The 26,529-nt window shown below is 39.7% G+C and overlaps 1 protein-coding gene across 4 annotated transcripts in view; it reads left to right on the top strand.

Moving 5' to 3' along the window:
- The window catches only part of NRXN3 (neurexin 3), a 1,617,581-nt gene that overhangs the window by 452,128 nt on the left and 1,138,924 nt on the right, over positions 1–26,529 (top strand). For all 4 annotated transcript variants that reach the window (XM_023185044.1, XM_031935746.1, XM_023185024.1 and 1 more), the window contains one exon: positions 24,914–25,352. In XM_023185044.1, the coding sequence (XP_023040812.1) occupies positions 24,914–25,352 (439 nt within the window). The remainder of the gene's footprint in view (positions 1–24,913; positions 25,353–26,529) is intronic.

Below are 26,529 nucleotides of genomic sequence, written 5' to 3'. Positions count from 1 at the left end.
ACCCATGATTGTATCACTATACTTCAGCTTGCGAGACAGGGCAAGACCTTGTCTCAAAAACAACAACAATGAAATATCCTACTCCCTCTCATTTTTTCCCCAAGAATATTGAAAGCTGAATTTGTGTAAGTTATACATAAATCTCATGCAACTTCATTGTACTGCTTATTTTCCTAATAAGTTAATTGACTTGTATTATGCTTTACATATTTTGGGCTTGTTATTTGTTTGCGCCTAATGTATGAAAGGCAACTAGAACCTATCTTTTTAAATTGAAGAGCTTTAAATCCGGTTAGGGAAATAGACAAGTAAACCAAGGGTTATAATGCAAATTGAGAAGTACTTTAACAAGGCCTTTCCTCAGTGCTTTAGAACCACAGAAGAGGAGCCATTCAAGTGATCTGGGCATGAGTAAAGGCTGTAGTGTGACACCCTAGCCTAAGCTACCATCATTTGTCATTACATTGGTGCAACAACTTTCTAAATGCTTTCTCTGTTTCTGTTTTTGCCCTTGGATCTCCCTCTCTCCCAAGTCTATAGGTCCCTAGCAGCTGTAGTATTCCTCTTAAAACATAAGAGGCACATAAGTGCCTATCTACTCAAAACCCTCCAGTGGCTTTCCATCTTGCTCAGAATCAGAGCTCAAGTCCTAAAAGGCCTATAAGACCTTGTACAATCTGGCTCTTGCTGCCTCTCTATCCTCATCTCCAGTGTGCACCTCCTCGTTCACCCTGATTCAGCCACACCACCCTCCTTGATGTTCTTTGAACGTGTTGTTCACATGACTGCTCAAGACTTTTGTCCTTACTGTAATCTCTCTGCCTGGAATTCTCATTACTCAAATGTCTACATGGCTTGTTCTCCCATGTTTCCAAAACCCTGAAGAAATGTCACTTTTTTTGTTTTGTTTTGAGATGGAGTTTCACTCTTGTTGCCCGGGCTGGAGTGCAATGGCATGATCTCAGCCCACTGCAACCTCTACCTCCTGGGTTCAAGCGATTCCCTGCCTCAGCCTCCTGAGTAGCTGGGATTACAGACATGCACCACCATACCAGCTAATTATTTTTTTTTTTGTATTTAGTAAAGACTGAGTTTTACCATGTTAGTCAGGCTGGTCTCGAACTCCTGACCTCAGGTGATCCACCCACCTTGGCCTCCCAAAGTGCTGGGATTACAGGTGTGTGCCACTACACCCGGCCATGTCACAGTTTTATAGGCCTTTCCTGAATACCCTGTACAAATAAAAACAAGAATAAGCCTCTACCCTATCCTAGCACTCCTTCCATTTAGCCTGTCCATCACTTCTTTATTTGCCCCATCCCCTTAGATTTTAAAGTTCATGAAAGTAAAACTTCATCTGTTTCATCTACTTTGGAACAGATCCTGGCACTTAGTATTTTAATTCAATAAATGTTTGTTGAATGAATAACTTACTTTTTGCTCTGGCATGGCTTCCACATTTATTTTGCCTAATGAGTGGATAGATAAATGAATGATGACTATATTCTCTTGGCACTAGCAGAATCTGTTATTTGCCAATGTACCATTTCTCTGGAATAACTTTACAGTTCTTTATTGGAACTAAATACTTTATCAGGACTTGTCATGAGCTCTTGGATTCTGCCAAGACAGCATCTCACTCACAGATGGAAATTGCTATTAATTGTCTGCTTTGATGGTGGAGCACAACATTGGAAAAGAAGACGCCTCCTGCAAAGCAGGGTTTGCCATTGGTGAGAGACAATAAGAGTGAATTGGGCTGGCCACAAACAGCCTCCCTCATATTGAGAAACCCAAATGGTAATACTCAGCTAGCATACAGATTAGTAATGTTTGAGTGTCTGCATGTGTGTGCATGCTTCTGTGTTTATATATTACAAGTGTACATGTGTACCTTTGTATATATAAGTAAAAATATATATGATATAAAAAATCAAAATCTAATAACTCAAAAATCCAAAGACTTGAACACCCCAAGGGAACACTCGGAAGTCTCAGCAGAACCCTTGATGCTTGGGGAAGTAGAAATATAGGGAAGCTTTGCATAATTCCCTGTGTTCACTTCTAGCTCAATGAGTATGACTTTCTGCTGAGCCTAAGCATACAGCAATGAATAACAACAATAGTAACAACACACGGGGTCCCTGCTGTCATAGAGCTTGCATTCTAGTAAGTGGGGAAAAAAGTAAGCAAAGAAATCTAAGTTATATATGGTGATATAAATTCTATGAGGAGAGGAAATAAAGCACAGTGAGGGAGTAGGAGATGATGGAGTACATTTTAGAAATGGGAGTTGATAGACTCTGGTATTTGCTTGACAAAAAGTTGAAGGAGAAGTAGATGCAAAGACCTGAGATTCAGGTGCTGTTGAATTCAAGGGACATGTAAAAGAACAAATTAGGGAAGGTCAAGTTATATAAAGCCTTTAAGCTATGGTAAGAAGTTTGGATTTTATTCTGGTTACAATGAAAAACCATTAAGCACTATTTAGCAAAGGCGTGACTGGTCTGAATTAGGAAAACCCCCTGACTGTTCTATGGAGGATGGAACATGGTGTGTGCTAGTAGAGACAGAAGACATGTAGATGGCTCTTACTGCAACCCAAGGAAGTAAACACAGCAATGTGAATTAGAGTAGCAGTGATGGGAATTGTAAGTAGATGGGTGTGGGATATATTTTGGAGGTAGAGTCAACAGGATTTATTGATGAATTATACATTGGGTATGCAAGGTGAGTAACTGAGGATAACTTTATTAGTCAAGATAAGCTAGGCTGTGTTGTGGCAACAAACTGTTCCAAAATCTCAGAGGCTTAATACAAAAGAGGTTTATTATCACTTGGACTTGGGAAGGGGAACATCACACACTGGGGCCTATCATGGGGAGGGGAGAGGGATTGCATTGGGAGTTATACCTGATGTAAATGACGAGTTGATGGGTGCTGACGAGTTGATGGGTGCAGCACACCAACATGGCACAAGTATACATATGTAACAAACCTGCACGTTACGCACATGTACCCTAGAACTTAAAGTATAATAATAATAATAATAATAATAATAATAAAAAGAGGTTTATTTCTCAGTAATTTGTATATCCCTGTGTTTTGGCTAGTGGCTTTGCTTTGTTTATTGTTGTTCTTACTCTAAGACATGGGATGGCAGGGTATCCACTAACTGGAACATTGCTGGTTGACACTGAAAAAGGATAAATAAAATTTAAAGGGTTTCACACTGGGAACGATTAAGCATTTGGCCTCGACATGACACATAACACTTCTGCTCAAACTAATTTGGCCAGAAGTAATCATATGGCTCCATCCTGCACAAGGGGCCAATAAATACAATCCTGTGTTATGCCAGGAGACAAAGGACTAGAGCCTACTCAGACAGCAACACCAATGACTCTATAATATCTTCCTGGTTTGAATAACTGTTAATGGCATTATCCGAGTGTGAGTATTCGAAAGGAATGAGCTTGGGGGATGTGAAATCCATATTTCTTTTTTAGCCTTTTTTAGTTTAAAAGCCTATTGAGTGGAGATGTCAAGAATGTCAATATCATGTGGAGATATGATTCTTAAGATTGGAGAAAATCTAGGGGTAGAGAAATAAATTTGAGCATCCACAACATGAATATGACACTTAAAGTATCAGGACATATAGGTACCTGCTGAGAGCCCTCAAGTTCTATCTTTGGATTCCTATAAAGAAGGAATTCCTATAGAGAAGGAATCCAAAGACAGAACATGAGGGCTCTCAACAGGTAGAGGTCTTACAGAGAGAAAACCAACAAAGGAAATAAAAACAGAGAGGTTCTCATGGTAGATAGAAACATAAGAGAGTATTGAATCTTAAAAGGCCTCAAGAAGTAAGTATTGCAAGAAAAAGGGAATGCTGACAGGCCCATTAAAATGAGATTTAAATATTGGATCTGGCAAGCTGTTGATCCTTTTACTGGTGTGGTATAAACGAGAGGCTAATTTAAAGGGGGCTGAAAAGAGAATGGTAAGTGTGGAATTGAAGAAAATGGTCATAGACAACTTTTGGAAGGGTTTTGCTGTAATCAGAGCAGTAAAGTGGGGTCAGTAGTAAAAAGGGACATGGTGTCAAGAAGATAGGTGGTCAGGAAAGGGAGCAGGTTCGTGGGCAAGTTGATGGTTTTGTCTTTTGAAATATACTGACCTGATAAAAAGATATTCAAATGAAAAGTACTCAGATATTAGTTGGAAGTATAAGTCAGACATAGAGAAAAACCAGTGACAGCATAAAGATGGAGGAGCCCTCTTCATAGAGAAAAGAGAACAGGGAACACAGATGGGCTCTGATAGGAAAAGTATAGAGAAAAAAGAGTGAGGAGATGAAGGCTGAGACCAGGGAAGCACTCACATTAATAAAGTTGGGAGAAAAAAGCAGATTATGTCCTAGAAATCAAGGAAAGAAAGTTTCAATACCTTTGCAAGAGGTTTTTCTTCCATTTCTATGTTCCTGGAAATATGTAGTCTATATTCTGTACTCTCTGGACAAATTTGAAGGGGACTATACTGTAGTTGATTAAATATATAATCTAAGAACTATGGAATAATGGTAGGATTAAAAGTTTTTAAAATCTCAAATCAGTGGGGTTGATGCTCTTTGCTTTTCTGTTCTTTTTGTTATTGTATTCTCTTATTTTGAAATTTCTCTAAAAACTACTTAAATATACAGTTAGTGCCATACTCATCATTGTATTTTTCTTCTTTTTTACCTCCTCCTCCTCCTTCATCAGCATCTTCATTAATGATTATCATTAGCAAAATAATCATCACCATCAGACTTTGTTAAATTAATTATTTGGTATTTTAATAACTCAGAGCTATTTTTCATAATTTGGTTAGAACTACTGAGGCGTATTCATTTTAGTATAATAGAACATTTTTATAGCACTTCTGGTTATTTGAGTACTTATTAAATGCTTACTTTAAACATGGTCATAATTTCTTCCCTAAGTCCTTTTCAGTTAAATTTCCCAGGACAGATACAAGAGTTCCAGGGTGAAAAAGAAGTGCTCAGAGGGAATACAAGAGATTAAGACCACAAATATATGGTGTCACTAGAATAATTTGGCAGAAGTTTCTTTCTATTTAGGTTAGTTGACTATAAGAAACATATGTAGATAAATAGTATAGGAATATAGGTGCAGGGTAAAATGGCAACTCAATATCTTAATATCAAATGAATAATGGACTGCTTCCTCCTTCCAGCCTGGAATAATGTGGTATTATTGACACCCCTTCTCTGGAGTATACTTTGGCTTAGTTCTGGTGGTCTGTTGAGTGGCTTGGGGTCTCTCTCTCTCTCTCTGTCTCTCTCAACCTCTCTCTCCTCTCCCCCTTCCTCCTTTTTCTCTCTGCCTGTCCATCCTTCTTTCCCTCCTCCCCTCCTCCCCACTATCTCTCACTCCTCCAACTCATTTCTTTCTATCAGTGACTTGACATCTACCTAGTTACCCTAGAGACCTCAAAGCAATTATTCTTTCCTTAAACATTCCTTCAAAACTCAGTTGTTCCTGAGGCATATTGACTTGAATCATGTCTATCTTTGCCATTGCTGCCTTCTTAGTTCAAATATTAATCATTATTTTCTGGGTTACCTCCATGGCCTCCTAACTTGTGCCTGACTCTTTTGTTTTATTCCACTCCAATGATCCCTCCTATTCACATGCCTCTCCTCCAGCCTGCTCCCATCTTAGTTATTATGCTTAAGAAAATTATGGATCATAGACCAAGTATAGGATAGCAGTGTGAAGAAGTAGATTGAAGGAGGGAGACATTGGAGTTGGAGTTAGAACTAGTTCGGAAGTTAGACTGTACTTGTCAATGAGACACTTAATCCAGATTCCATCTCCCTAGGACAGAATAGACCATTTCTATCTATATGGAGTATCCCTTACATGCTATCCATATTTCTCTCTTAACATCATTGTACACATATGTTTACATGTGTAACACTTCTACTAAATTGTAAGATCCTTAAGGTCAGAGACCATGTCCTAACATTCAATAAGCTCTCCATGGTTGTTTGTTGGGTAAATAAATAAAATATGGTCTTAATTTTTTTTTAAGTGGAGAAAATGAATATAAAAAAGATTGTATATGGAATTACATGGACTTAGTAAAATATTAATTCTGTGACAATGAAGAGAGAAGTCAGATATATCTATACAAATTTGAGCTTAGGTGACCATTAACAGAAATAAGGAAGCTGGGAGGAGGAACTGATGAGTTTGCTTTTAGGCAGGTTGATTTTAAGGTTCTGTAGAGAATTTTAATTTTAAGTAGATGAATTGTTCCAGCAGACAATTCAGATTTGAAGACTGAAGCTGTGGAGGGAGTTTTGATCTAGAAGTAAAGAGAAGTAAAGATGTGTTAGTGAGTGAAATTACCAAGACACCGCAGTGAAACCAGGAAAGAGAGCCTTCATCAGATGCATGGGGAAAGCCTCTTTTTAAGAAATTTGGAAAAGGAGCTGATGACAGAAAATGAGTCTGAAAATGAGAGGCAGAAGTGAGTCATCAAAGAGTTACTTGGAAAGTGTACAGTCAGGAAACCCAGAAAAAGAGGATGTTGAGGAAGGAGTGATAGAAATGCCAGCTATTGCACAGATATTGCGTACTATGAGAATGAAGGCCTATTTAAATTTAAGTAATAGAACATCAGTAATATTATTTTAGAATTATTTCCTCATGAGTTAAATGTGTTTTCTCTTAGGAAGCAACTAAGTTAAAACACGGTATTTAGAGTGCTGCAGAGACAAGGTTGTAAAATTTCTCTCCTATATCATCAGTGGTTGAATAAAATTCCTTTATTGGTTTTTCTTGGACTGTACCCTCTAGCCAAACAGCCCAGTGGAATCCAGTGATAGAAGCCAAAGAAATAAAAGCTAAGTGTCTCAATTTATCCTGTTGTCACTTTCAGCTTTCTCTGCTCATTATTAGATACCAAGATAAGCAATAGATTTAGGTTTTTTGATGGAATTCGAGTAGATGCCTTGACTCTCTTTGACCTGGATCTAGGGACACTCTAGTCAGATTCTCAAATTTTTTTCTTTTTTCTTTTTTGCACATTCATGGCTTGAATAAGGGTAAGAGAGACCTGGATAGATACTAACAATCTTTCAGGTATAACAGGGCATGCTGTTAGTTAGTATTTTCTTCAAGGCAGCTCATGATTAGGCCAGAGGAGGAGGATGCCACTATTCACTTCTAACCTCCATCCCTGATTTATGGTAAACATAGAAGATGCTTGCTGGTCAGAAGAGAGTTGACTCATTATGTCAGGCGGTAAACCAAATACTTTATCCCTTTATGATGAAAGAAAACTCAGATAAAAGCAAGACCAATAAACAAGCCATGAGAATTGGGGAAAACAGTGATGACATGGGGTTAGTACTATGAAAGTTCCCAGAAAGGTCTTTGAAAACTCTGGGCCTATAAATTTAATTATGTACTATTATTTGCTAATATTATATACTAATATTTACTTTGTTTGGAGGTAGAAACACTTTACTATCCACTTGTCTTTAGTATGAACACCTTCTTAGGAAGCATTAATGAAACACCTAATACTACCTACTTCCATGCCAGTCCAAAATTAAGCTCTAAAGATCAAGGAGTCAGAGGTAAGGGTCAGTAGGTTTTTCTGTGGTCTTGACTTCTTCTCAAGACATCTATTTGATTTCCAGTAATAGGAAGTGGCTCCCAATTACATCTATTCCCAGGGTCCCTCGCTGTTCTCTTGTCATCTTGATTTCAGTTTGGTCTGATTAGATGGTACTAAGTTTTCCATAAGGTGATTTAGATTACAAGAAAAATTGGTAAATGGTGTACACTGCTTCAAATCTGCAGCAATATAGGCAGATGTCTCTGGTGAAGTTTTTTTGCAATTATAGGATTCCCTAGATGGGGACTCTTTCATGAAAAATCATAAGAGCAAGTGGTTGAATAAAGGTTATTTCTAGACTGTTTTCTCCAGACTAATTAGATTAGTACAAGGGCCAACTGTACAGCCTCATAGTTTCAAGGATGCATTGTGAGTCAGATGGACTTGAGTTTAAATCTTGCCTCTGCCATGTAAAAGCTTTGTGAGCTTGGACAAGTCATTTACTTCTCTCAGCCTCAGTTTTCACATCTGTAAAATGAGATGACTATGGCATCTTATAGAATTGTTGCGATAATTTTTCATAGTCTAAATATAAAGTATTTGGCAGGCCACACGCAGTGGCTCACGCCTGTAATCCCAGCACTTTGGGGGGCTGAGGCAGGTGGATCACTTGTGGTCACGAGTTCGAGACCAGCCTGGCCAACATGGTGAAATCCCATCTCTACTAATAATACAAATATTAGCTGGGTCTGGTGGCACACACCTGTAGTCCCAGCTACTCGGGAGGTCGAGGCAGGAGAATTCCTTGAACTCAGGAGGCAGGGGTTGCAGTGAACCGAGATCATGCCACTGCATTCCAGCCTAGGTGACAGAGCAAGACTCCATCTCAAAACAAAACAAAACAAAGAAAAATAAAGAAATAAAGCATTTGGCACAGTCACTGAGTATCTATCCTTCATTATTAGTCTTAGATGGAAAACTAGATGCCTCAACAGACCCGGCCAGGATAGCATTCCCACAGTCTCCAACAAGTCAGCAAGCTTTATCAACTTTATCTCTGATATTTCTTTCTAGACAATTCCTCTCCTTTTTCATCATTACCACTACTGCTGTAGACCTGGGCACTACCTTCTCTTATTTGGATTTTTTGGTTATATATATATTTTTTTCTTTTTCTCCCCACTGCTCAAATACCTGCTCTAGAGCCCTGGTCCTCAGTTTTGTACTTAAGATTAAGATTTGGTATGAACCAGTTTTATCAATTTAATCATCTATTTTTTATTTTCTTCATGCATTTCTCCCCAAACATACATATCATCCCCAAGCCAATAATAATTCCTTTCAAAGTACTTTTTATACTTTTGGTCTTATATATGTCATGTTGCAGTAGCTTTTCAAGTTGATTTTCGTGTGTGTGTGTGTGTGTGTGTGTGTGTGTGTGTGTGTGTGTGTGTTTTCTCTGGCTTTCTTTTAGTTCATTCCCTATATGGCTACCAGATCAATCTTTTATATAATACCAACCTGACCTCATCACTCTTCTGAACCAGAGTGATTTCCTAGTGCCTTTAGGATCAAGTTAAAACTTCTGAGGCCGGGCGCGGTGTCTCACGCCTGTAATCCCAGCACTTTGGGAGGCCAAAGCGGGCAGATCACGAGGTCAGGAGATCGAGACCATCCTGGCAAACACGGTGAAACCCCGTCTCTACTAAAAATACAGAAAAATTAGCCAGGCGTGGTGGCGGGCGCCTGTAGTTCCAGCTGCTCGGGAGGCTGAGGCAGGAGAATGGCATGAGCGGGGGAGGCGGAGGTTGCAGTGAGCTGAGATCACGCCACTGCACTCCAGCCTGGGCGACAGAGCGAGACTCCGTCTCAAACAAACAAACAAACAAACAAACAAACAAAACTACATCAGCTGGATGCAGGAGGTCTTCTGGGGCATTATTCAGCCTGAACTCCACTGTCACTCCCACTCTACTCATGCAATTCAGTCATATTGATTACTCTTGAGACTACACATATGCCAAGATTTCTTACCCTCGTTTCTCGCCATCTGTGCTATTTCTCTTACCTTCCTCTTTCACCTGGCTAATGCCACTCGTTTATCAGGTCTCACCTTAGTACTCCATCCTTTGAAAGGCATTTTCTGATTGCGATTGCCTCTTCCGTCTACCCACAGCTTGAATTAAGAGCTCATCCCTGATTTCATGGTAATTTAGAAATATCTTTTTAGAAACCTTTATCATGCAAATTGCTCATTTTGATTTTCTGACTGTCTCCTCTTCTAAAAGAAGGCTTACTTGCAGTATTTTTTAATCTTTGTATTTCCACAGAGCATGACACTCAATAAATAATGAGTGTGTGAAAAACTGAATAAATGTGTGTACGTCTGTTTCTCTTAACAGAGTAAATTATTTTAGGGAAGGGCCAATGACTCTTTTCTGCTTGTCGGCTCCACATTTCCTAGCATGGTCCTTTGTATATAATAGTTGATCAATAAGTAGTGTCTGAATAATGATATATGCATCTATCTTCCCCAGATCATTCTAAGTTCTTCAGCAAAAAGATTGTGTCATAAGAATTAGATAGCCTCCAGAACAATGAATTACAAATACTTCATACTCTGTTTAATGCACATGTTTAATTTTTGCTTTGAGTTGAACTCAAGTTGCAGTGCCTTATGAGAGAGTCAGGCAGCTTCTCTGTACTACATAAGCATGTACTTGATGAAGCTTGGGGTCAGAAACCTGGAAACTAAGTTTAGTTGGAAATTTAAATGCCAGAGACTGTATGCATCCTAGGAGTGGATTACCAGTATTGATACTTCTAGAGAATTTTCGATTCTTATTCAGTTCTTTCTCCATAAACCTGACCAGTCCATGTATAGCAAGCCTCAAAGGATGCAAGCCTTATTCTGGTGTTTTTTATTGCAAGTCAAAGTCTAGCAGGAGCTGAGGAATGAGCAGCAGAGGGAGGGTGTATTAATTTCCTGTGGTTGCTGTAACAAATTATCACAAATTTGGTAGCTTAAAAACAGTAATTTATTTTCTCATAATTCCAGAGGTCATAAATCAGTTTCATTGGGCTAAAATCAAGGTGTTAACAGGGCCTCTTAAGGGTCAAGGAGAGAATCTGTTGCTTGACTCTTCCCATTTCTGATAGCTGACCATATTCCTTGGCTTGTGGCCCTTGATCTCTACCTCCATATTCACATTATCTCTCTGTCTGTATGTGTGATCTTCCTTTGCCTTCATCTTACAAGGATTCAAGTGCTTGCATTTAGGGCCCACCTGGAGAATACATGATAGTCTTATCTCAAGATCCCTAACTTAATCACATCTGCAAAGACACCTTTCCAAATAAGATAACATTTACAGGTTCCACGGATTAGGATATGGTATCTTTGGGGAACATGATTCAGCCTACTACAGAGATATGTTTCCCTTTTTGTAGATCTTCTAAGAACATTATTTGCTTACAGACATACTTCAGGAACAAATAACTTCCAAACTGATGGTCCATTGAAAAAAAGCCTGGGGCTGCTGTCAGGAAAGGTCTAATTTAGGTCAGCCCAGTGCCACTGAACAGATGTATATGGCAACATTCCCAACTCCCATTATGAAAATAAACCATTAATTAATACTTATTGAGGAACTGATGAGTAACCAGAAGAGCTGGTCTGAGTTCTGGGCAAGGAATCAGTGACAGTCAGTTTCCACCATCTGGCTGCTGTGGGTAGATTGTGGTCCATATCTGTAGAATAAGGTGTGCACAGTTGGCTTGGCACTCACTCTTCTGTGTCCAGCAGTAGCTCTTGCCATCTGTCGTATCAAGAGAATCAAAATGGATCTAGGTTGTCACTGGGAGATTACTGAGTATCAGTGGACACTATGAGCTCGAGTGGGCCACCCCATGCAAGGTTAGAGCAGGAACTTCACTGATGTTTGAATTAGGGAACTTCAGGACCTAAAATTGTGATGCAGACATTTCTTGACTCTTTCATGTCTTTTCTACCTCTTTCATATAATCTAAGGGGGATATGGACCTTGGAGAAGTCTTCCTCAAGGCTTTGATAGGGGCTCCTAAACATGCTTCATCCATGCCTACTTGAGTGTAATCTGCTATCTTGAGCAGGAGAGATCAAATTTTCTAGTAACATTTTTTATAATCCAGCTAGCTGAAGAAGTGTGATCAAAGAATCTTAAAAGTATGATCTTGAAGAATCTTAGTTTCTCTTCTGTTGTAGAGACAGGATAGTAATAGTTGCTGAGCCTATAGGCTCTGAAGCCAGACTTATCTCTATTTCCGTGCTGGCTCCACTACCTAATAGCTGTGTGAGCTTAGGTAGATAATAAAATCTCAGATTCCCAGTTTTCTCAATTGTAAAATAAGGATAACAGTAACCAACATATACAAGGTGCCAGGACATATTCTAAGCATGTTACATATATTTACTCTTATTTTCACAACAACCCTATGAGGTAAATGTACTATTGTTATCCTACTTCAAAGATGGAAAAACTGAGGTACAGAGAGATTAAGTAACCTGTCTAGATCACATAGTAACAAGTCGCTGAACAAGAATTTCAACTCAGAGTATATGCTTCAACTCAGAATATACTTCAACTCAGCATATTTGATGTTAGCTGTATTTTATGCTGCTTCTTCTGCCTCAGGTTGTGAGGATCAAATAGGATAGCCATCTATTCCAGGTCACCTTGGAAAGTTCTGGGTAATATCTCCTGTCCAGGTGAATTATTAATAGTGCCCCCTTCTTTTATTTTCAAAGGTAGTGTCACATCTTGGTTTGAATATATTTCACATTTGGATTAAATACTTTTTACATGTGAAACACTAAGAACGATGACCAACCCATAGGAAGCTCTCTGTTAATATTAGCTATCGCTGTTTCTACTACTGCCATCACCACCACCACCACCACCATCATCACCCACATTCATCCCAACTCTGGGACCTTTAGGGTTAGGGGGTTAACCTGAGTTCTGCAAATGCATATCATGAGAGCAACTGTTCCCAGTTCCCACACCCACAGCAGACATTGCTCGTTGATCACAGTACAACAGTCTTTCCTACTTAGTGTCATAGACAACCATTTGTGATTGATCATACTTGACATGTGAAATGAAAATTATTTATCACACCTAGTTTTATTTAATCTCAGAATACAAGATCCCAGTGTATGGAGACTGAATTTAGTCTGAGCTTGTGGTTTTATATGAAAACTTATTTGATTCCTAGAAGTGATAATGAATTTGGGACCTCTTTAGACACCCTATGTCCCGTTTCTCCAATATTTCTTTCTACCTATTTCTCTATATAAAAGAAATTTAATTCATCAGTTGCCTATTCTCTGCCTATAATTTTATGTGTTATAATAAAAGACTATTGAAATACTACCAAAGTGGACACAATATATATAAGGCAAAGGAGTGAGTCATCATAGGAATTACAGTTGGCACTCAAGATCAAAGGCTTAGAAAAGCTATCTTTAAATGTGATTTGTGTAACTGGTAGTGAAATTCATTTCAGGTTGATTTTGCATGGCATAAGGGACATCTAGTGGTTATCTAGGTCTCTGCAGATTTACTAAAGGTAATGCAAACTCATAGGTGTAAGTATTAGGGTTTATATACCATCACCTTGAAAGGAGTCCCAAGAAAGGAGGGGACCTTTTGTTGCATGACTACTTTTAAGCTAACAAAGTGTAAAGAAACCTTTTTCGGAAGAAAATTAATTCGAGTCCTAGCATTTCTATCTATGTTATTGTCAGTTTGAATCCAACTCTCATTTGCTGCCTTCTGTACCAGGTTGGAAATCATTCTGTTATCAGCTACCTGCCAGCCTGACATATTCTTCCTATCACTTTCTCTACCTCTTTTGCTGATTGCAGAGGGACTCTTTGGACCACTTTGAAAAGCCATTTGATTAAAGCCTTCATTAGGCTACAAGCAGAACTGCTTCACAGGCCAGGCAAGAAATACTTTGTAATTGCTCCTGATGGGCAGATCTCCTTTGGAGGTTGCTCAGCCATCAGGAAGCCATACAGCAGTGGTCCATGTGTATTTTGTATAAATTAGTGGGCTTGACATTATAAGAGATTGCCCCTATGGGCACTTAAAAGAGTTCTCCTGGAACTTGCCTATTGGCCTGCGCCTCTTTATAGAACCCGTCTTATGCATGGTTCTGAACTAACTGCTTCTGTCATCTGGATTGCTTATAATACCTGCTCACCTCATGTGCTACTATTGTTTCCAACCAACTATGCTAGACTTCTTAAAGGTTGAGTTTCATTGAATCTTTTTACAGTAATTTCTATGACTCTTTCGTCTTTGAGACTCTCATATTAGCTTTTTCTACAAAAGCTGTTTGGCATGCCTATTGTCAACTATTTTCTTTCAGAGTAGCTGCTAACAGCCAGAAGCTGCTAGTTGTGGCCAAAGGCCTCATTGTTGGGGATTCATTCTTGCTCTTTGACTCTAGGTACAGAGGATGAAGACTCTGAGGTACTGTCTCAAAACATCCGTGTGTTTTCTATGACAAGTCAAAGCTACATTGTCATATTAGAGGTGTCCAGTAGCCCCTTAGCATGCCTCAGAGTGGGAGGTAGTGTTGGCACCGAACTTTGGTCAGCCAATCTCTTAGGAGGACCTTACTGGAGTTTGTGATTGAGCTTTTACTTCTTCTGTTAGTATTCTGCTGAGACATATACTCTAATGATAGCTGCCACTCTGGGGTGCAGAACTTTCCATATAGATTGCCTTAAAAATAAAAGCACATTTTCTACACATGCATACTGGGGAAAACTCTACTAAATATTCAGTGGTTCCATCAAATGCCTTTTATCCATTTGTAATACTTTAGCTTTCTGCCTTTTCATCTTATTACTTATTTTCAGGCAGAATAGATATAGAGGCTTCTTTCTGCATTATAGTCTTCACCGACTTAAAGGCATCAGGAAGTAGCCCTTGTGATTTTCCTTGCTATTATTCTTCCCATTTTTCCACCGCCTCCTGTAAGCACATACTTTGTGTCAGGCATTGAGAGATACAGAGAGAAAAGGCATGGTTTTCTCCCCTTGAGAGGCTCTTGGTCTACTGGAAGAAACAGATAATTCCAGCACAATATGATAAAGACAATGATAGCAGTTAGAACATGAAGCTGTGGGGGCAGAGAGGAAGAAATCAGCTGTGGGTGGGAGTGGAGTGGGTAGAAATATTGGAGAAGGGCTTCTCAAAAGAGGTGATGCCTAAACTGTGCCTCAAGTGACGAATAGTAGTTATCCAAGTAGAGAATCCAAGCAAGGCTTATCCCTGGAATGATAAATTGGAGGACCTGCTGAACTTTTGTCAAGGCTGCTAACAGTGAAGTGAGGACTAGATCAGGAAGAGGTTTTTATATAATGCTTCAAAGTTTGCATTTAATTCTGAAGTTGATAAAGAACCACTGAACAACTTGAAGCAGAGAATGACATGTTATTCCCAGACATGTTAACAGTGAGACAATTAGAGTCATTTCTAGTCCTTGGAATTATAATAACAGTAGTTTCCTAGTGGTTCAGCAAGGTATGTTTTAAATTTTGTCGTCTTTTTAATCAAACAGCTTAAGGCTTCCTTTCTACTCTGTTACCTTTTTCCCCTAATTGCATAATGTATATATTTTTAGAGCTTTTCATAATCAGGTACCACCTATTCATCTGATCTTAGTTCCTCTGCTTTGTGACATGTAACTTCTACTCTAGTGGAGTTGGTGCCCTCATCAAATATTCTAAAACAGAAGGAAATGTAGGCATTCTCTGGGTAGGTCTGCTTAGTATCTAAGAAAATGCAGGAAATGAGAGTGTGTATGTATTGAGCTTCTGCTATGTGCCACACACTTTGCTAAATATAGGGAATGCATTGGTTACCACATGAGAAACACACAACCCATGTGTTTATGATGCTTAGTTTAGAGGATCGAAACAGTGACATCCCTGGCAACCAGAGGGCACAGAACTACAATTTCAATCAAGTTTATGGTCATAGGTTCTTGTACATTAATTAACATGACAAATATCTCTCACTCCAATTTTGATATGAAAAAATGTTCCCCCCTTAAATATCCTTCAACTTTCTCTGTGCCTGTTGGTGGCAGCAATTATGTCTCAAGGTCTATCCTTCATGGTCTAGCGCTAAAGATACAGTGGTTATTTAGTACATTTACGTGGACTTTTGTTTCTAATCTAGTATAGCTAATCAATTCATATTAACTTGGCTTTTGCATTAGAGGATAAGAAAGGTGGAGAATAGGTTCATCTCAATTTCTGGCTCTCAGTGACTGGTAGTTAACTTCTGGAAGCACTACCTTGAGAGGATTCTGAGGCTTCATCTGGGTTGAGTCAGAGTAGAATATAAATACATCAATTGATGATGAATGCCATCTGCTGGGAAAGGAGGGTAGAGGCACATATTTGCCGACATGGCTCTAAGAAATGGGAGAGCTGCTATCCAGTTGTGTGTGAAAAGATTAACTGGCAATTAGAAACTTAAACTACCCATTGACTAGTTCTATCTTGGAGAACTATGGCCCATACTTGCCAGTTCATGTCTTATGTCTCTGCCTGGGTCTGTCTATGTCAAATTCTTATTTATTAACTTAGTGGAAGCTTAGTAGACTCTGTGAAGATGATAAAGCCGGAAACAGCAAGCCTGTGATAGACTGTGATAGACTGAGCCTTTATAGTATCCTTAATGCTCCAGAAACTTGATTGGCTGGAAACTTTTTCTCTTTCTTTTTATTTTTTATTTTTTTGAGGTGGAGTCTCACTCTGTTGCCCAGGCTGGAATGCAGTGGCATGATCTCTGCCACCCGGGTTCAAGCGATTCTCCTGCCTCAGCCTCTCGAGTAGCTGGGATTACAGGTGATTACCATCACGCCTGGCTAATTTTTGTATTTTTAGTAGAGACCAGGTTTCACCATCTTGGCCAGGCTGGTCGTGAACTCCTGACCTCATGATCTACCTGCCTTGGCCTCCCAAAGTGTTGGGATTACAGGCGTGAGCCGCTGTGCTCAGCCTGGAAATTTTTTCTATGAGATACACAAATACATTGCAGCCTGTTCCTGATCAACTGTTTAAGTGGAATAAAAGTCCTAAGAAAGTTCTTCTTGAGAAGCATAAAATTGAGACCTCCACTCTGAACAGGTATGGAGCATTCAGTAAGGCAAAGAGTCGGAAATCTTGCTTAACTTCTTACTGTTCCCATCTGTAACTGGGCATAAACCTATATGATCATTTTCCTTTCACAAAGAATCCATCAAATAAATACTCGTTAAAGCCTACGCTTAACTTGAGCACCAGTAGTAATGACTGGCATTATCAGTGGGGCTCTTGGGCTGGCGCTCATGGCTCTGTGATTCATGAGGGCAGAGTAACTGACTGGCTTACAGCTGTCTCTCTTTTTCTGGCTGGCCTGCCTGCATGCCTACATGACTGAATGGCTTTTTTCAGAATGAGGTATGGACTAAGGATTTTGCTACTTCAACGTCAGTTTCCTGGATCTTTCTTCTACTTTTATCTACTTCTACTTTTATCTTTTCCTGGCCTCTCTCTTACAAATAGGGCCATAGATCAGAGAGGATGGCCCCATCTGGTGAAATCTAGCTTTCAGATATGCTTCATTTGACCCATAGAGTGTTGGATTACACAGAATTTTAAAAATTTAATTAACTGTCAACATTGTACTATTGGTTTCAACTTTATCTGGAGTCTTTTTAACCTTTTTTTTGAGCTCTAGAACTTGGACATTTTCTGGCTCCTGCCTTACAAGTCTGAACCTCAGTTCCAGTTTTCTATTTCTGGTGCTTAGTCTTTTATCTTTGGCGGATCCTGACCACTGTTAACAAAATATAAAGCGTGAAAATGGTGGCATCCATCCGATGCAGCATTTGGGACTTTGAGCCCCAGGTTGGGTGTCAGCTGTATCTCAGCAGGTGGAGTTAGTTTACTGACCCCTGTTAGCAAGACCAGAGATGCAGATGTGGCTCTGTTCATGCCAGATATTAGGTTCTTCTGACTTTGGGATCTAAGAGGACCATCTGCTGCCACATTTGTGCTTGGACTTCACTGTCGGAGTTTGATCAATGGCATCCTGTGATAAAAAATGATGTTCATGAATATGAATCTAAATCTGAGCAAGTGTTTGCTGTGTGTGCATCTCATAAATGTCACATTAGGCAATTAAGTATATATAATTTATAAATAAGTATATATAATTTATAAATACATATATGAAGTTCATAAATAAATAATATATGACCTATAAATAAATGTATAAAGCTATGATTTTATAGTTTATTAAATTCAGAGTTTTTCTTTTGTTGTCGTCCTGCCTCTTAGGCTTGACAAGTGGCTTAGAAATTATCCTCAGTGACAATCTTTCTTTTTCTTCTTTTTTTTTGTCTCACTCTGTCACCCAGGCTGGAGTGTAGTGGTGCGATCTCAGCTCACTGCAACCTCCACCTCCGGAGTTCAAGCGATTCTCCCACTGCAGGCTCCCGAGTAGCTTGGATTACAGGCATACCCCACCACACCTGCTAATTTCTGTATTTTTAGTAGAGATGGGGTTTCATCATGTTGGCCAGGCTGGTCTTGAACTCCTAGCCTCAAGTGATCCACGTGACTCGGCCTCCCAAAGTGCTGGGATTATAGGCGAGAGCCCCTTTGCCCAGCCTGAATCTTTCCTTCTTAATAACTCCATGCTATACTGTCTGTTGATTTATTTTGGCTTTTCTCAGTAAATAACAAAATTAAGGTGATCACTACCACTTACTGAGTGCTTATCAAGAGTCAGAAACTATGTAAAGTTCTTTTATATGTGGGACCATCATCTCCTTTATTTCTTACAATCCTATGAAGTAAGATATTATCTACATTCTACAGTAGAAGAACATAGGCTGAGACAAGTTAAATATCATGCCCAACGTAACACGGTAAGGTGTCCAAACCCTAGTTAGGGTGCCTCCAAAGGTCATGATCTTAACCATGGCGCTATACTGCTACTTCAATCTAACATCTAATTTAATAAAGATATGAACATTTGGTAAGCACCTATATAGTTAGGAGCAATTTCAGATTTTAAAAGGTGTAATTCATATTTCTTATTCATAAGGTGTTTGAAATCTATTGAAAAGACCAAACTTGTGCTGTACAAAGATAACGAAGTTGAGAGTTTTAAGTGACAGAGAGTGGAGTGGACAGTTTAGAGGAGGGAGAAATCACAGCAGGCCCAAGTCGTCGGCTGCCTGAGGAAAAGAAGGGAAGTGGGGCAGAGACAGTGGGATGTGTGATTCCGTAGACACCCCAGAAGCAAGATTCTTTCACAACACTTCTTAGTCATTGTTTTACCCTGAGTAGGAACGTTACACAATAATAATATTAGCCCAAAAGTTTTATCTAGAAGTTGTATCATCCTGGAAGCTGAAGAGAAAAAGTTCATTTCATTATTTTCTATTGTCAAAGGATTAAATTTGGGAGGGAGATAAGTATATCTTTATTTTTTGCTTGTTGTGAATAAACTACTTTGCAGTTAGGTATACAGTGGAAAAGCTTTATTGAGATTTGTAGCCAACTCTGCTCTACTCACGAGTGCCGCAATACTGGCTTCTGCACCATTCCATTTCTCCAGCTTCAGAAAATGTCCCCAGCGTCCTTACTTTCGAACCTTCTCCACTGATGTGGAGTAGATCATCGGTGCTCAGGCCTCAAGTCACAAACCTGTGAATGGCATAGTCTTATCCGCTGACCTGGTGTTTTTTATTGAAGTTGTCCTCTGTGCAGATACTTTAAAAACAAGAGAAAAGAAAGACCAGGTGGTAAACTTCCTATTCTTTGGTGGGAGAAATAGCGCCAAGAAGTTATCTGGGTACTCCAGGGCACATGCCTACATCCCCTCATTCTTTCTAGTTCCCTTGCTGGAGTGCATAGGGATGGGGCATTTACAACAGAACATGTGGAAACACATTCTCAGAAAGGTGAGAACAGAGTGGCCTGGGATAAGATGGCAGAGGGAGAGAAGAAAATACTTCTCTGAGTGAGGACTATCTCTAATTCTTGGTTTATTCTCATGCACCTGCCTTCTAACTCAAATACCTTGGAAGAATTTGAAGTAATAAGTGCATCATGCAGGGTTAGAATACTCTCTCTTTTTCCAATCAAGTGGGTTGGGCAATAGGGCAGACAGCTTCCTCATTGGTAGGTAATAAAAGGGTTCTGATTTATCAGACTGTAGGATCACCAAGTACCAGAGTAGCCAGGGAAATTCTCAAATGGATTTGAAAATCTTGGTGAAGGGGCATCATTTAGAGAGGCTGGAGAGAAGAGAAAGCCTAGGAAACCCAGTGAACAAAAATGCAGAAGCAATAACACCTGGGTTCATATGGAAGCCTTTGATGTGATCTGTAAGTGGGGAGGTATAGACATCCACTAGAAATGGATTGTACAGGAGGTGAAGGGCTTTGCACATCAAGATGGACTTGGGTGTGGTTTTTGTGCATGACTAAGGAGTTTCTGCTTTGTGTGTAGGCATGGGCTACAGGAGGGCCTAGAAATTGCCCTCTCGGAGCATATCCTTACCCCAGTGTAGTCAGAGAGATAAGGGCTCAAGTCCTGTTTATGCATTTAATAGCCTACATGATCTTGGGAAAGTATGTATCCCTGCTGAGCCCCATGTCTGTTAAATGGGGCTAATGCTACCTATTTCATTTGCTTATTGTGTATGATATAAAACAGTGTTTGCAAAGTACCTGGCACATGATAGACTCAATTTTTGTTACATTGTTCCGGCTCTCAGCTTGTCTTACTCCTGGTATTGTTCCTGTAGGTCTCTGTATTAAAGATCATGGAGGAATACAAGTATATTTTTTTCCTGAGAGACTTTGTCTTAACTCTGAGATTCTTTCCTCAGCTGTTTTACTGTCTGGTCTCCTAAGCATGAGTTATGTGTCCAAACAGCAGTCTTTACAAGCCCATGGATGGGATAGTAAGACCAGCTTGTCACTGTTTGTCACTCTGTTTCTGTACCTCCCAGCCTGTGTGACATCTTCCCCCATAGGGAGTCATTTCTACTTTGTCTTTAATTTCTCCTCGCCGAGGCAACTTGTCAGCCAAGGCTGCTTTCTGTCACTTGATGCCACATCTCTTCCTAGTTCAGCCAGCCATTTGGGGACATTCATTTAGTTGACAGTCTGATTTTACAGAGAACATTGTACCAGACACTAATTTGCCTTGTAAGGGGGTCCAGCAGGGTTCCCTGCCTCCATGCTGACCCAGGGTGCCAGTACACTTCTGCATGGCGGTGGCTGTGGTTCTGCACAGAGCAGGTGGGGAAGGTGAAGATATTAACAATGGAGAGTCCCAGTTGAGCATCACTGGGCTACAAGTCCCTTGCCCTCCTGTCCTTTTCCTCTTGGTAGAAAAACCTTCACAGAACCTCAGTTCAGGACCCTGTCCATTTCCAACAGAAACTCAACACCATGGGCGATGAAGATACAGGATTATTTCTTCCTAGTTTTGTGTGCCAGTTTAGAACTGTTGTGTCCTACTATGTCTAACATCCCCGTTTGATCTTGACAACAACCCTGTGGGGTGGGAAAGAGGGACAGTTTATAGAACAGATATCCAGGCTCTTACCTTTGGAATAAATAAAATGGGACTCAGAAGGGTTATTCAGCTGTCAGTGAGAGGGATGTTGTTGGCTTTTTATTCACAACAGTGAAAATTCGGTATAAATAGACAGGTAATTTCAGGGCCATGGAGTAGATAGAGCACTCACCTTCAAAGAGCCTTTGAGAGAAGTCTGGTTATCTCTGTCTGGCCAGTTTCTGGCCCTTGATTCTCTTACCTATCTCTTCAGAAATCTTCATTCCAGCTATTTACCTTCCCTCCCAGTCTCAGTCAGGTACCCTTCTCGCAGAAGAGTTCCTCTTCACTGCTCTTGTATGTTGTTAAAAGCCTTTTTTTCCCCTCCTTTTTATTCTGTCCCCAGCCTCCTGTAGGAATGCCTGATCTCTCTTTCTGTGTATTGTTCCATGGAGCCAAGCCTCCTTCTGTCCCTTTGGGATGACCTATTGTTATACATTAATAATTAACGTTTACTAGGAACTCTAGTCATAGGCATTTAACCCAAATGCAGAAAAAGCCAAAGTTTGTTTATGACAAAGAGATCTCACATGCTGAGGTATAATAGTAAGGGTTAGAAAGGAGAAGCTGACGCTCATTAAACTTTTATGATTTCTTTTCTGGTTTACTCACTTGAGTGATTGCCTGAGGATCCTGCAATATTTCCCTTTGTACATGGTCAGCCCAGTTTAGCTAACATGAAAAATTCCGCGTTTGAATTGTGAAATTGAGCATGCATGACTTTCCATGTAATGTTAAAGATAAGCCTCACGGGTGCTGCTAGTGGGGCCTGGTTCAGAGCATGTGGACCCTGGGGCTCAAATGCCTAGGTTCAAGTCCTGCTCTGCCACTTATCAGCTGTGTGCCTGTGGGCTGGTTCCCTAACTACTCTCTGTGTTCGTTTTCTGCAGCTGTAAAATAAGGGAATGATTACAGGTATCTCAAATGGGTGTTGTCTGTATCTAATGGGATGGAGAGGTGTTAAATCCTTACTATGGTGCCTGGTAGTAGGTGCTGAATAAGGGTTAGTATCATTATTTTCAATGTTATTGACTATGGTTAGGTCCATGGTCAAGGTTACATAATAGCGAGTCATTTTCAATGCTTCGTCATGGTTATATATCACTCTTACAATACCCATTAGAATGCAAACCACTTTGCTTGATTCTCTCCTGCTGGTGGGAGATGGGAACTAATTCTAAACTTGGATGTGAGGGATTATATGATATGTGCTGGAATGACCCATCCAATTAACTTTCTCTCATAGATATGGACAGATGAGGCTTATTTTAGAAATTAGCCATTGTTACTTTGGAGATGATAATATAACCTTTTCAGGGCTGTGGAAAGAACAAAATGAGATTAACAGTAACCCTCCAAATAGCTGTGACTTTTGTGCCCGATGATATTCCATTCCTAAGTGCTTCACATGCTTTAAATCATTTTATTATTACAAAATAGTTTGTTTATTCCTATATTCCCAATTTCAGGAGAGGAAACAGACGCAGACAATTTACTTTGCCAAAGTCACATAGCTTGTAAGTAGTAAATGTGGAATTCAAACCTAAATCTGGGTCCTGACTTAGAATTTGAATAAGGCAATATAAAGAAAATAGCAAAGTAGTTGGTATGCTCAATATTCAGATCCTTGTCTATTTCCCTTCCATTGTTTTCTGCTTATTAAGTTTTTATGGATATGACATTGCTCAGAGATCAGAGCACCAAAAACCATTCTAGGGTACTATATCAAATTTCAGTTCGAATAAGAGTAAAACTTTTGTGAAATTCTAATTTCAGGGAGAAAGATTAATTTCTGCTTTTAGATGGATTGTACCTGGTTTAGAAAATCATAACAGACTTTTTTTCCATAGGTTATTGGGGTTGAGGTGGTGTTTGGTTACATGAGCAAGTTCTTAAGTGGTTATTTGTGAGATTTTGGTGCACTCATCACCCAAGCAGTATACACTGAACCCTATTTGTAGTCTTTTATTCCTCACCCTCATCGCACCTTTTCCCTCAAGTCCCCAAAGTCCATGTATCATTCTTATGCCTTTGCATCTTCATAGCTTAGCTCCCACATATCAGTGAGATCATACGACGTTTGGTTTTCCATTCCTGAGTTACTTCACTTAGAATGATAGTTTCCAGTCTTATCCAGGTCACTGCAAACGCAATTAATTCATTTCTTTTTATGGCTGAGTAGTAGTCATATATGTGTGTGTGTGTGTGTGTGTGTATACATACACATATATGTACACACATATATATACACACACATATATATGTATGTGTATATATATATATGTCACAGTTTTTTTATCCACTTGTTGATTGCTGAGCATTTGGGTTGGTTCCATGATTTTGCAATTGCAAATTGTGCTGCTATAAACATGCGTGTGCAAGTATCTTTTTCATATAATGACTTCTTTTTCTCTGGGTAGATACCCAGTAGTGGGATTGCTGGATCAAATGGTAGCTCTACTTTTAGTTCTTTAAGGAATCTCCACACTGTTTTCCACAGAGGCTGTTAGACAGTCATAACAGATTTTTTTTAACTGCCATCCTCACTTTCTCCACCTACCTACCCACTCTGCAGGACAGTGGCCATGGCTTTGCAGAAGTGTACACTAACCTTGGGTAGGGCACGGAGGCAGAAAGCTCTGCTGGACCTCCTTACAAGGTGAATTAGTATCTGGTTCAGTATTCTTTGTAAAATCAGACTCTCAATTAATCAATGTCCCTGACTGACTGACTGACTGACTGAAATAGGGCTTCAGGGTATCTCATTCTACCACTATACAGAGGGCACATGCAATGTGGAAAAAATAAAAACAAAAACAGACCTCTGTCTCCACCAGCTTTTAACACTTAATCTTTTCTTTAAAGTAACACATCCACGTGGTTGAAAAAAAGTCTAACACTAGAAGAAGGCACAGTGAAAAGTAAGTCACCCTCCCATTCCAGAATATTAATCCCACAAATATACTCCCCAATGACAATTTTATAGTTACAAAGAGACTTTATGCTTACTGGAGCATATATACATATAATGCCCCCACACCCTCACACTTTTACACAATGATAGCATAATGCACCCTCTATTCTGTTCCTTGACAATTTCACTTAACAATGTGATTTGGAGAGCTTCCACATCAAAACCAAAAGCAATATCTTGTTTGCAAGGCCTGCCTAATATTCCATTATAAAGCTGCGCCATCTGCTATTGATGGTCATTTAGGTTGTTTCTGGTGTTTTACTAAGGATGCTTCAGTAAATCACTTTGTATGAGGTATGTGAATCCATGCAACTCAATCTCTCTTGATTTTTATTTGCAAGCTTATGTTGTGTAACTTTCTGACAACACAAGAAATTGGCCAGGAGACAAGAGAAATTCTGTAGAAATAGAGAGGCTTTTTTAGAGCTTGTGTGCACATCAGATGTTTCTTCAGATACTTTTTTGATTCCTGTGTCTCATTGTTTCTCATGTTGTTTTGAACTATGTCCTGAAGCCTCTTCTTGGGTCATTTTTCCAGGTGCCCAGTGAGTGATGGATAGATACTGTTTGCAAGATTGATTCACATGGCACTTTTGTTTGGCTTTTGACAGGTTGTTTATAAGAATAATGACATCCGTCTGGAGCTGTCTCGCCTGGCCCGAATTGGGGATACCAAGATGAAAATCTATGGCGAAGTTGTTTTTAAGTGTGAGAATGTGGCCACACTGGACCCCATCAACTTCGAGACCCCAGAGGCTTACATCAGCTTACCCAAGTGGAACACTAAGCGTATGGGCTCCATCTCCTTTGACTTCCGTACCACTGAGCCCAATGGCCTCATCCTCTTCACTCATGGAAAGCCCCAAGAGAGGAAGGATGCTCGGAGCCAAAAGAACACAAAAGTAGACTTCTTTGCTGTGGAACTCCTTGATGGCAACCTGTACTTGCTGCTTGACATGGGCTCTGGCACCATCAAAGTGAAAGCCACTCAGAAGAAAGCCAATGATGGGGAATGGTACCATGTGGACATTCAGCGAGATGGCAGATCAGGTAGGAAGAGGCAGGATGTGTGACTGAAACTAGACAAAAGCTGTAGCTTAGTTTGTTTTTTGGCTTTATATTTCTTAATTTTCGCTCTTGCATGCTTGTTGATTCTTTTGCTACTCACTTTAATGGCTGTTGTAAAATTATGTTTCTGAAAAGATACCTGTCTCATAGATGGCTCACATTCTCCACTTATCTCTCTTGTCACTCACTGCACAATTGTCTCAGTGATAGCTCTATGATCCTGGAGCTAAGGATGGTTTTACAAGTAGCATTTCCAGTGCTACCAGAGCAACTCTCATGTCACTGGTGTGATCTGCCTCCATTCCCCCATTCTTTGCTTCTCTTTTTCCTCATCACCATGGAAACCGATTGTGACATCATTATGTGATTATTCTGTAGGATAAACTTCACTGTGCAAGAGTTAATGCAACAATACACCCTTCAATAATTGGCAAGAGTCATGTTGCACGGAGAAATTATGACAAGAAAGGAAAAGGCAAATTGATTTTTCCTGAAGATACATTCAATTTAAAGCCTTCCTTTGGTGTAAAAGCCTATATTTCACTCTTTGTTCAGACCTCACTAACTCTCTCTTCCTCTTCATAACCTTTTACATTTTGTTTAAATGGCTTCGTTTCTGCAGCTGCAGATCAAACAAGCTAGCCCCAGGCAGTACATAGCTACTATGCAATAGTAACAAAGTGGGGATAGGGGTGGGGCAAAATAGTCAGGGATTTTTGAAGCCTGGACAGTCTGCTTAGCTTTCTATGGACCATGTGGCAATGGAAGTCACATTCTGTGCTATCGGAAAGGGCATTTTCCCAAGAGCAGTAATGAGAGCATTAGCATTTCAGACTCATTTCCTGGTTCTCCATTTAGGTAGGATGTACTCAAGAAGGGTCTTGGCCTCATGTGCCATATTTATAGAGACTGACTCTCCCGATGAACATTAAAAAGTCTTTATTTGGGTATTTTCTTTCTAGGTACATTTGGCCAGTAAGAGAGAGCAGTAAGTTCCCCAAAAGGCTGAAACTGGGAGTGACTGAGCTTTGGTGGGTTGACTTTTCTGCATAATTCCAAAGCTAGGCTGATGGCAGAGATAGCAACATTGCCCTTAGGAAGAGCTGGATGGATTCTTTTTTTTTTTTTTTTTTTTTTTTTTTTTTTTTTTTTTCTTTAA

Source organism: Piliocolobus tephrosceles, chromosome 6 (genome assembly GCF_002776525.5).
Source record: "Piliocolobus tephrosceles isolate RC106 chromosome 6, ASM277652v3, whole genome shotgun sequence".
In the NCBI taxonomy this organism is placed as follows: domain Eukaryota; kingdom Metazoa; phylum Chordata; class Mammalia; order Primates; family Cercopithecidae; genus Piliocolobus; species Piliocolobus tephrosceles.
This window is presented reverse-complemented; position numbering and strand designations above follow the sequence as displayed.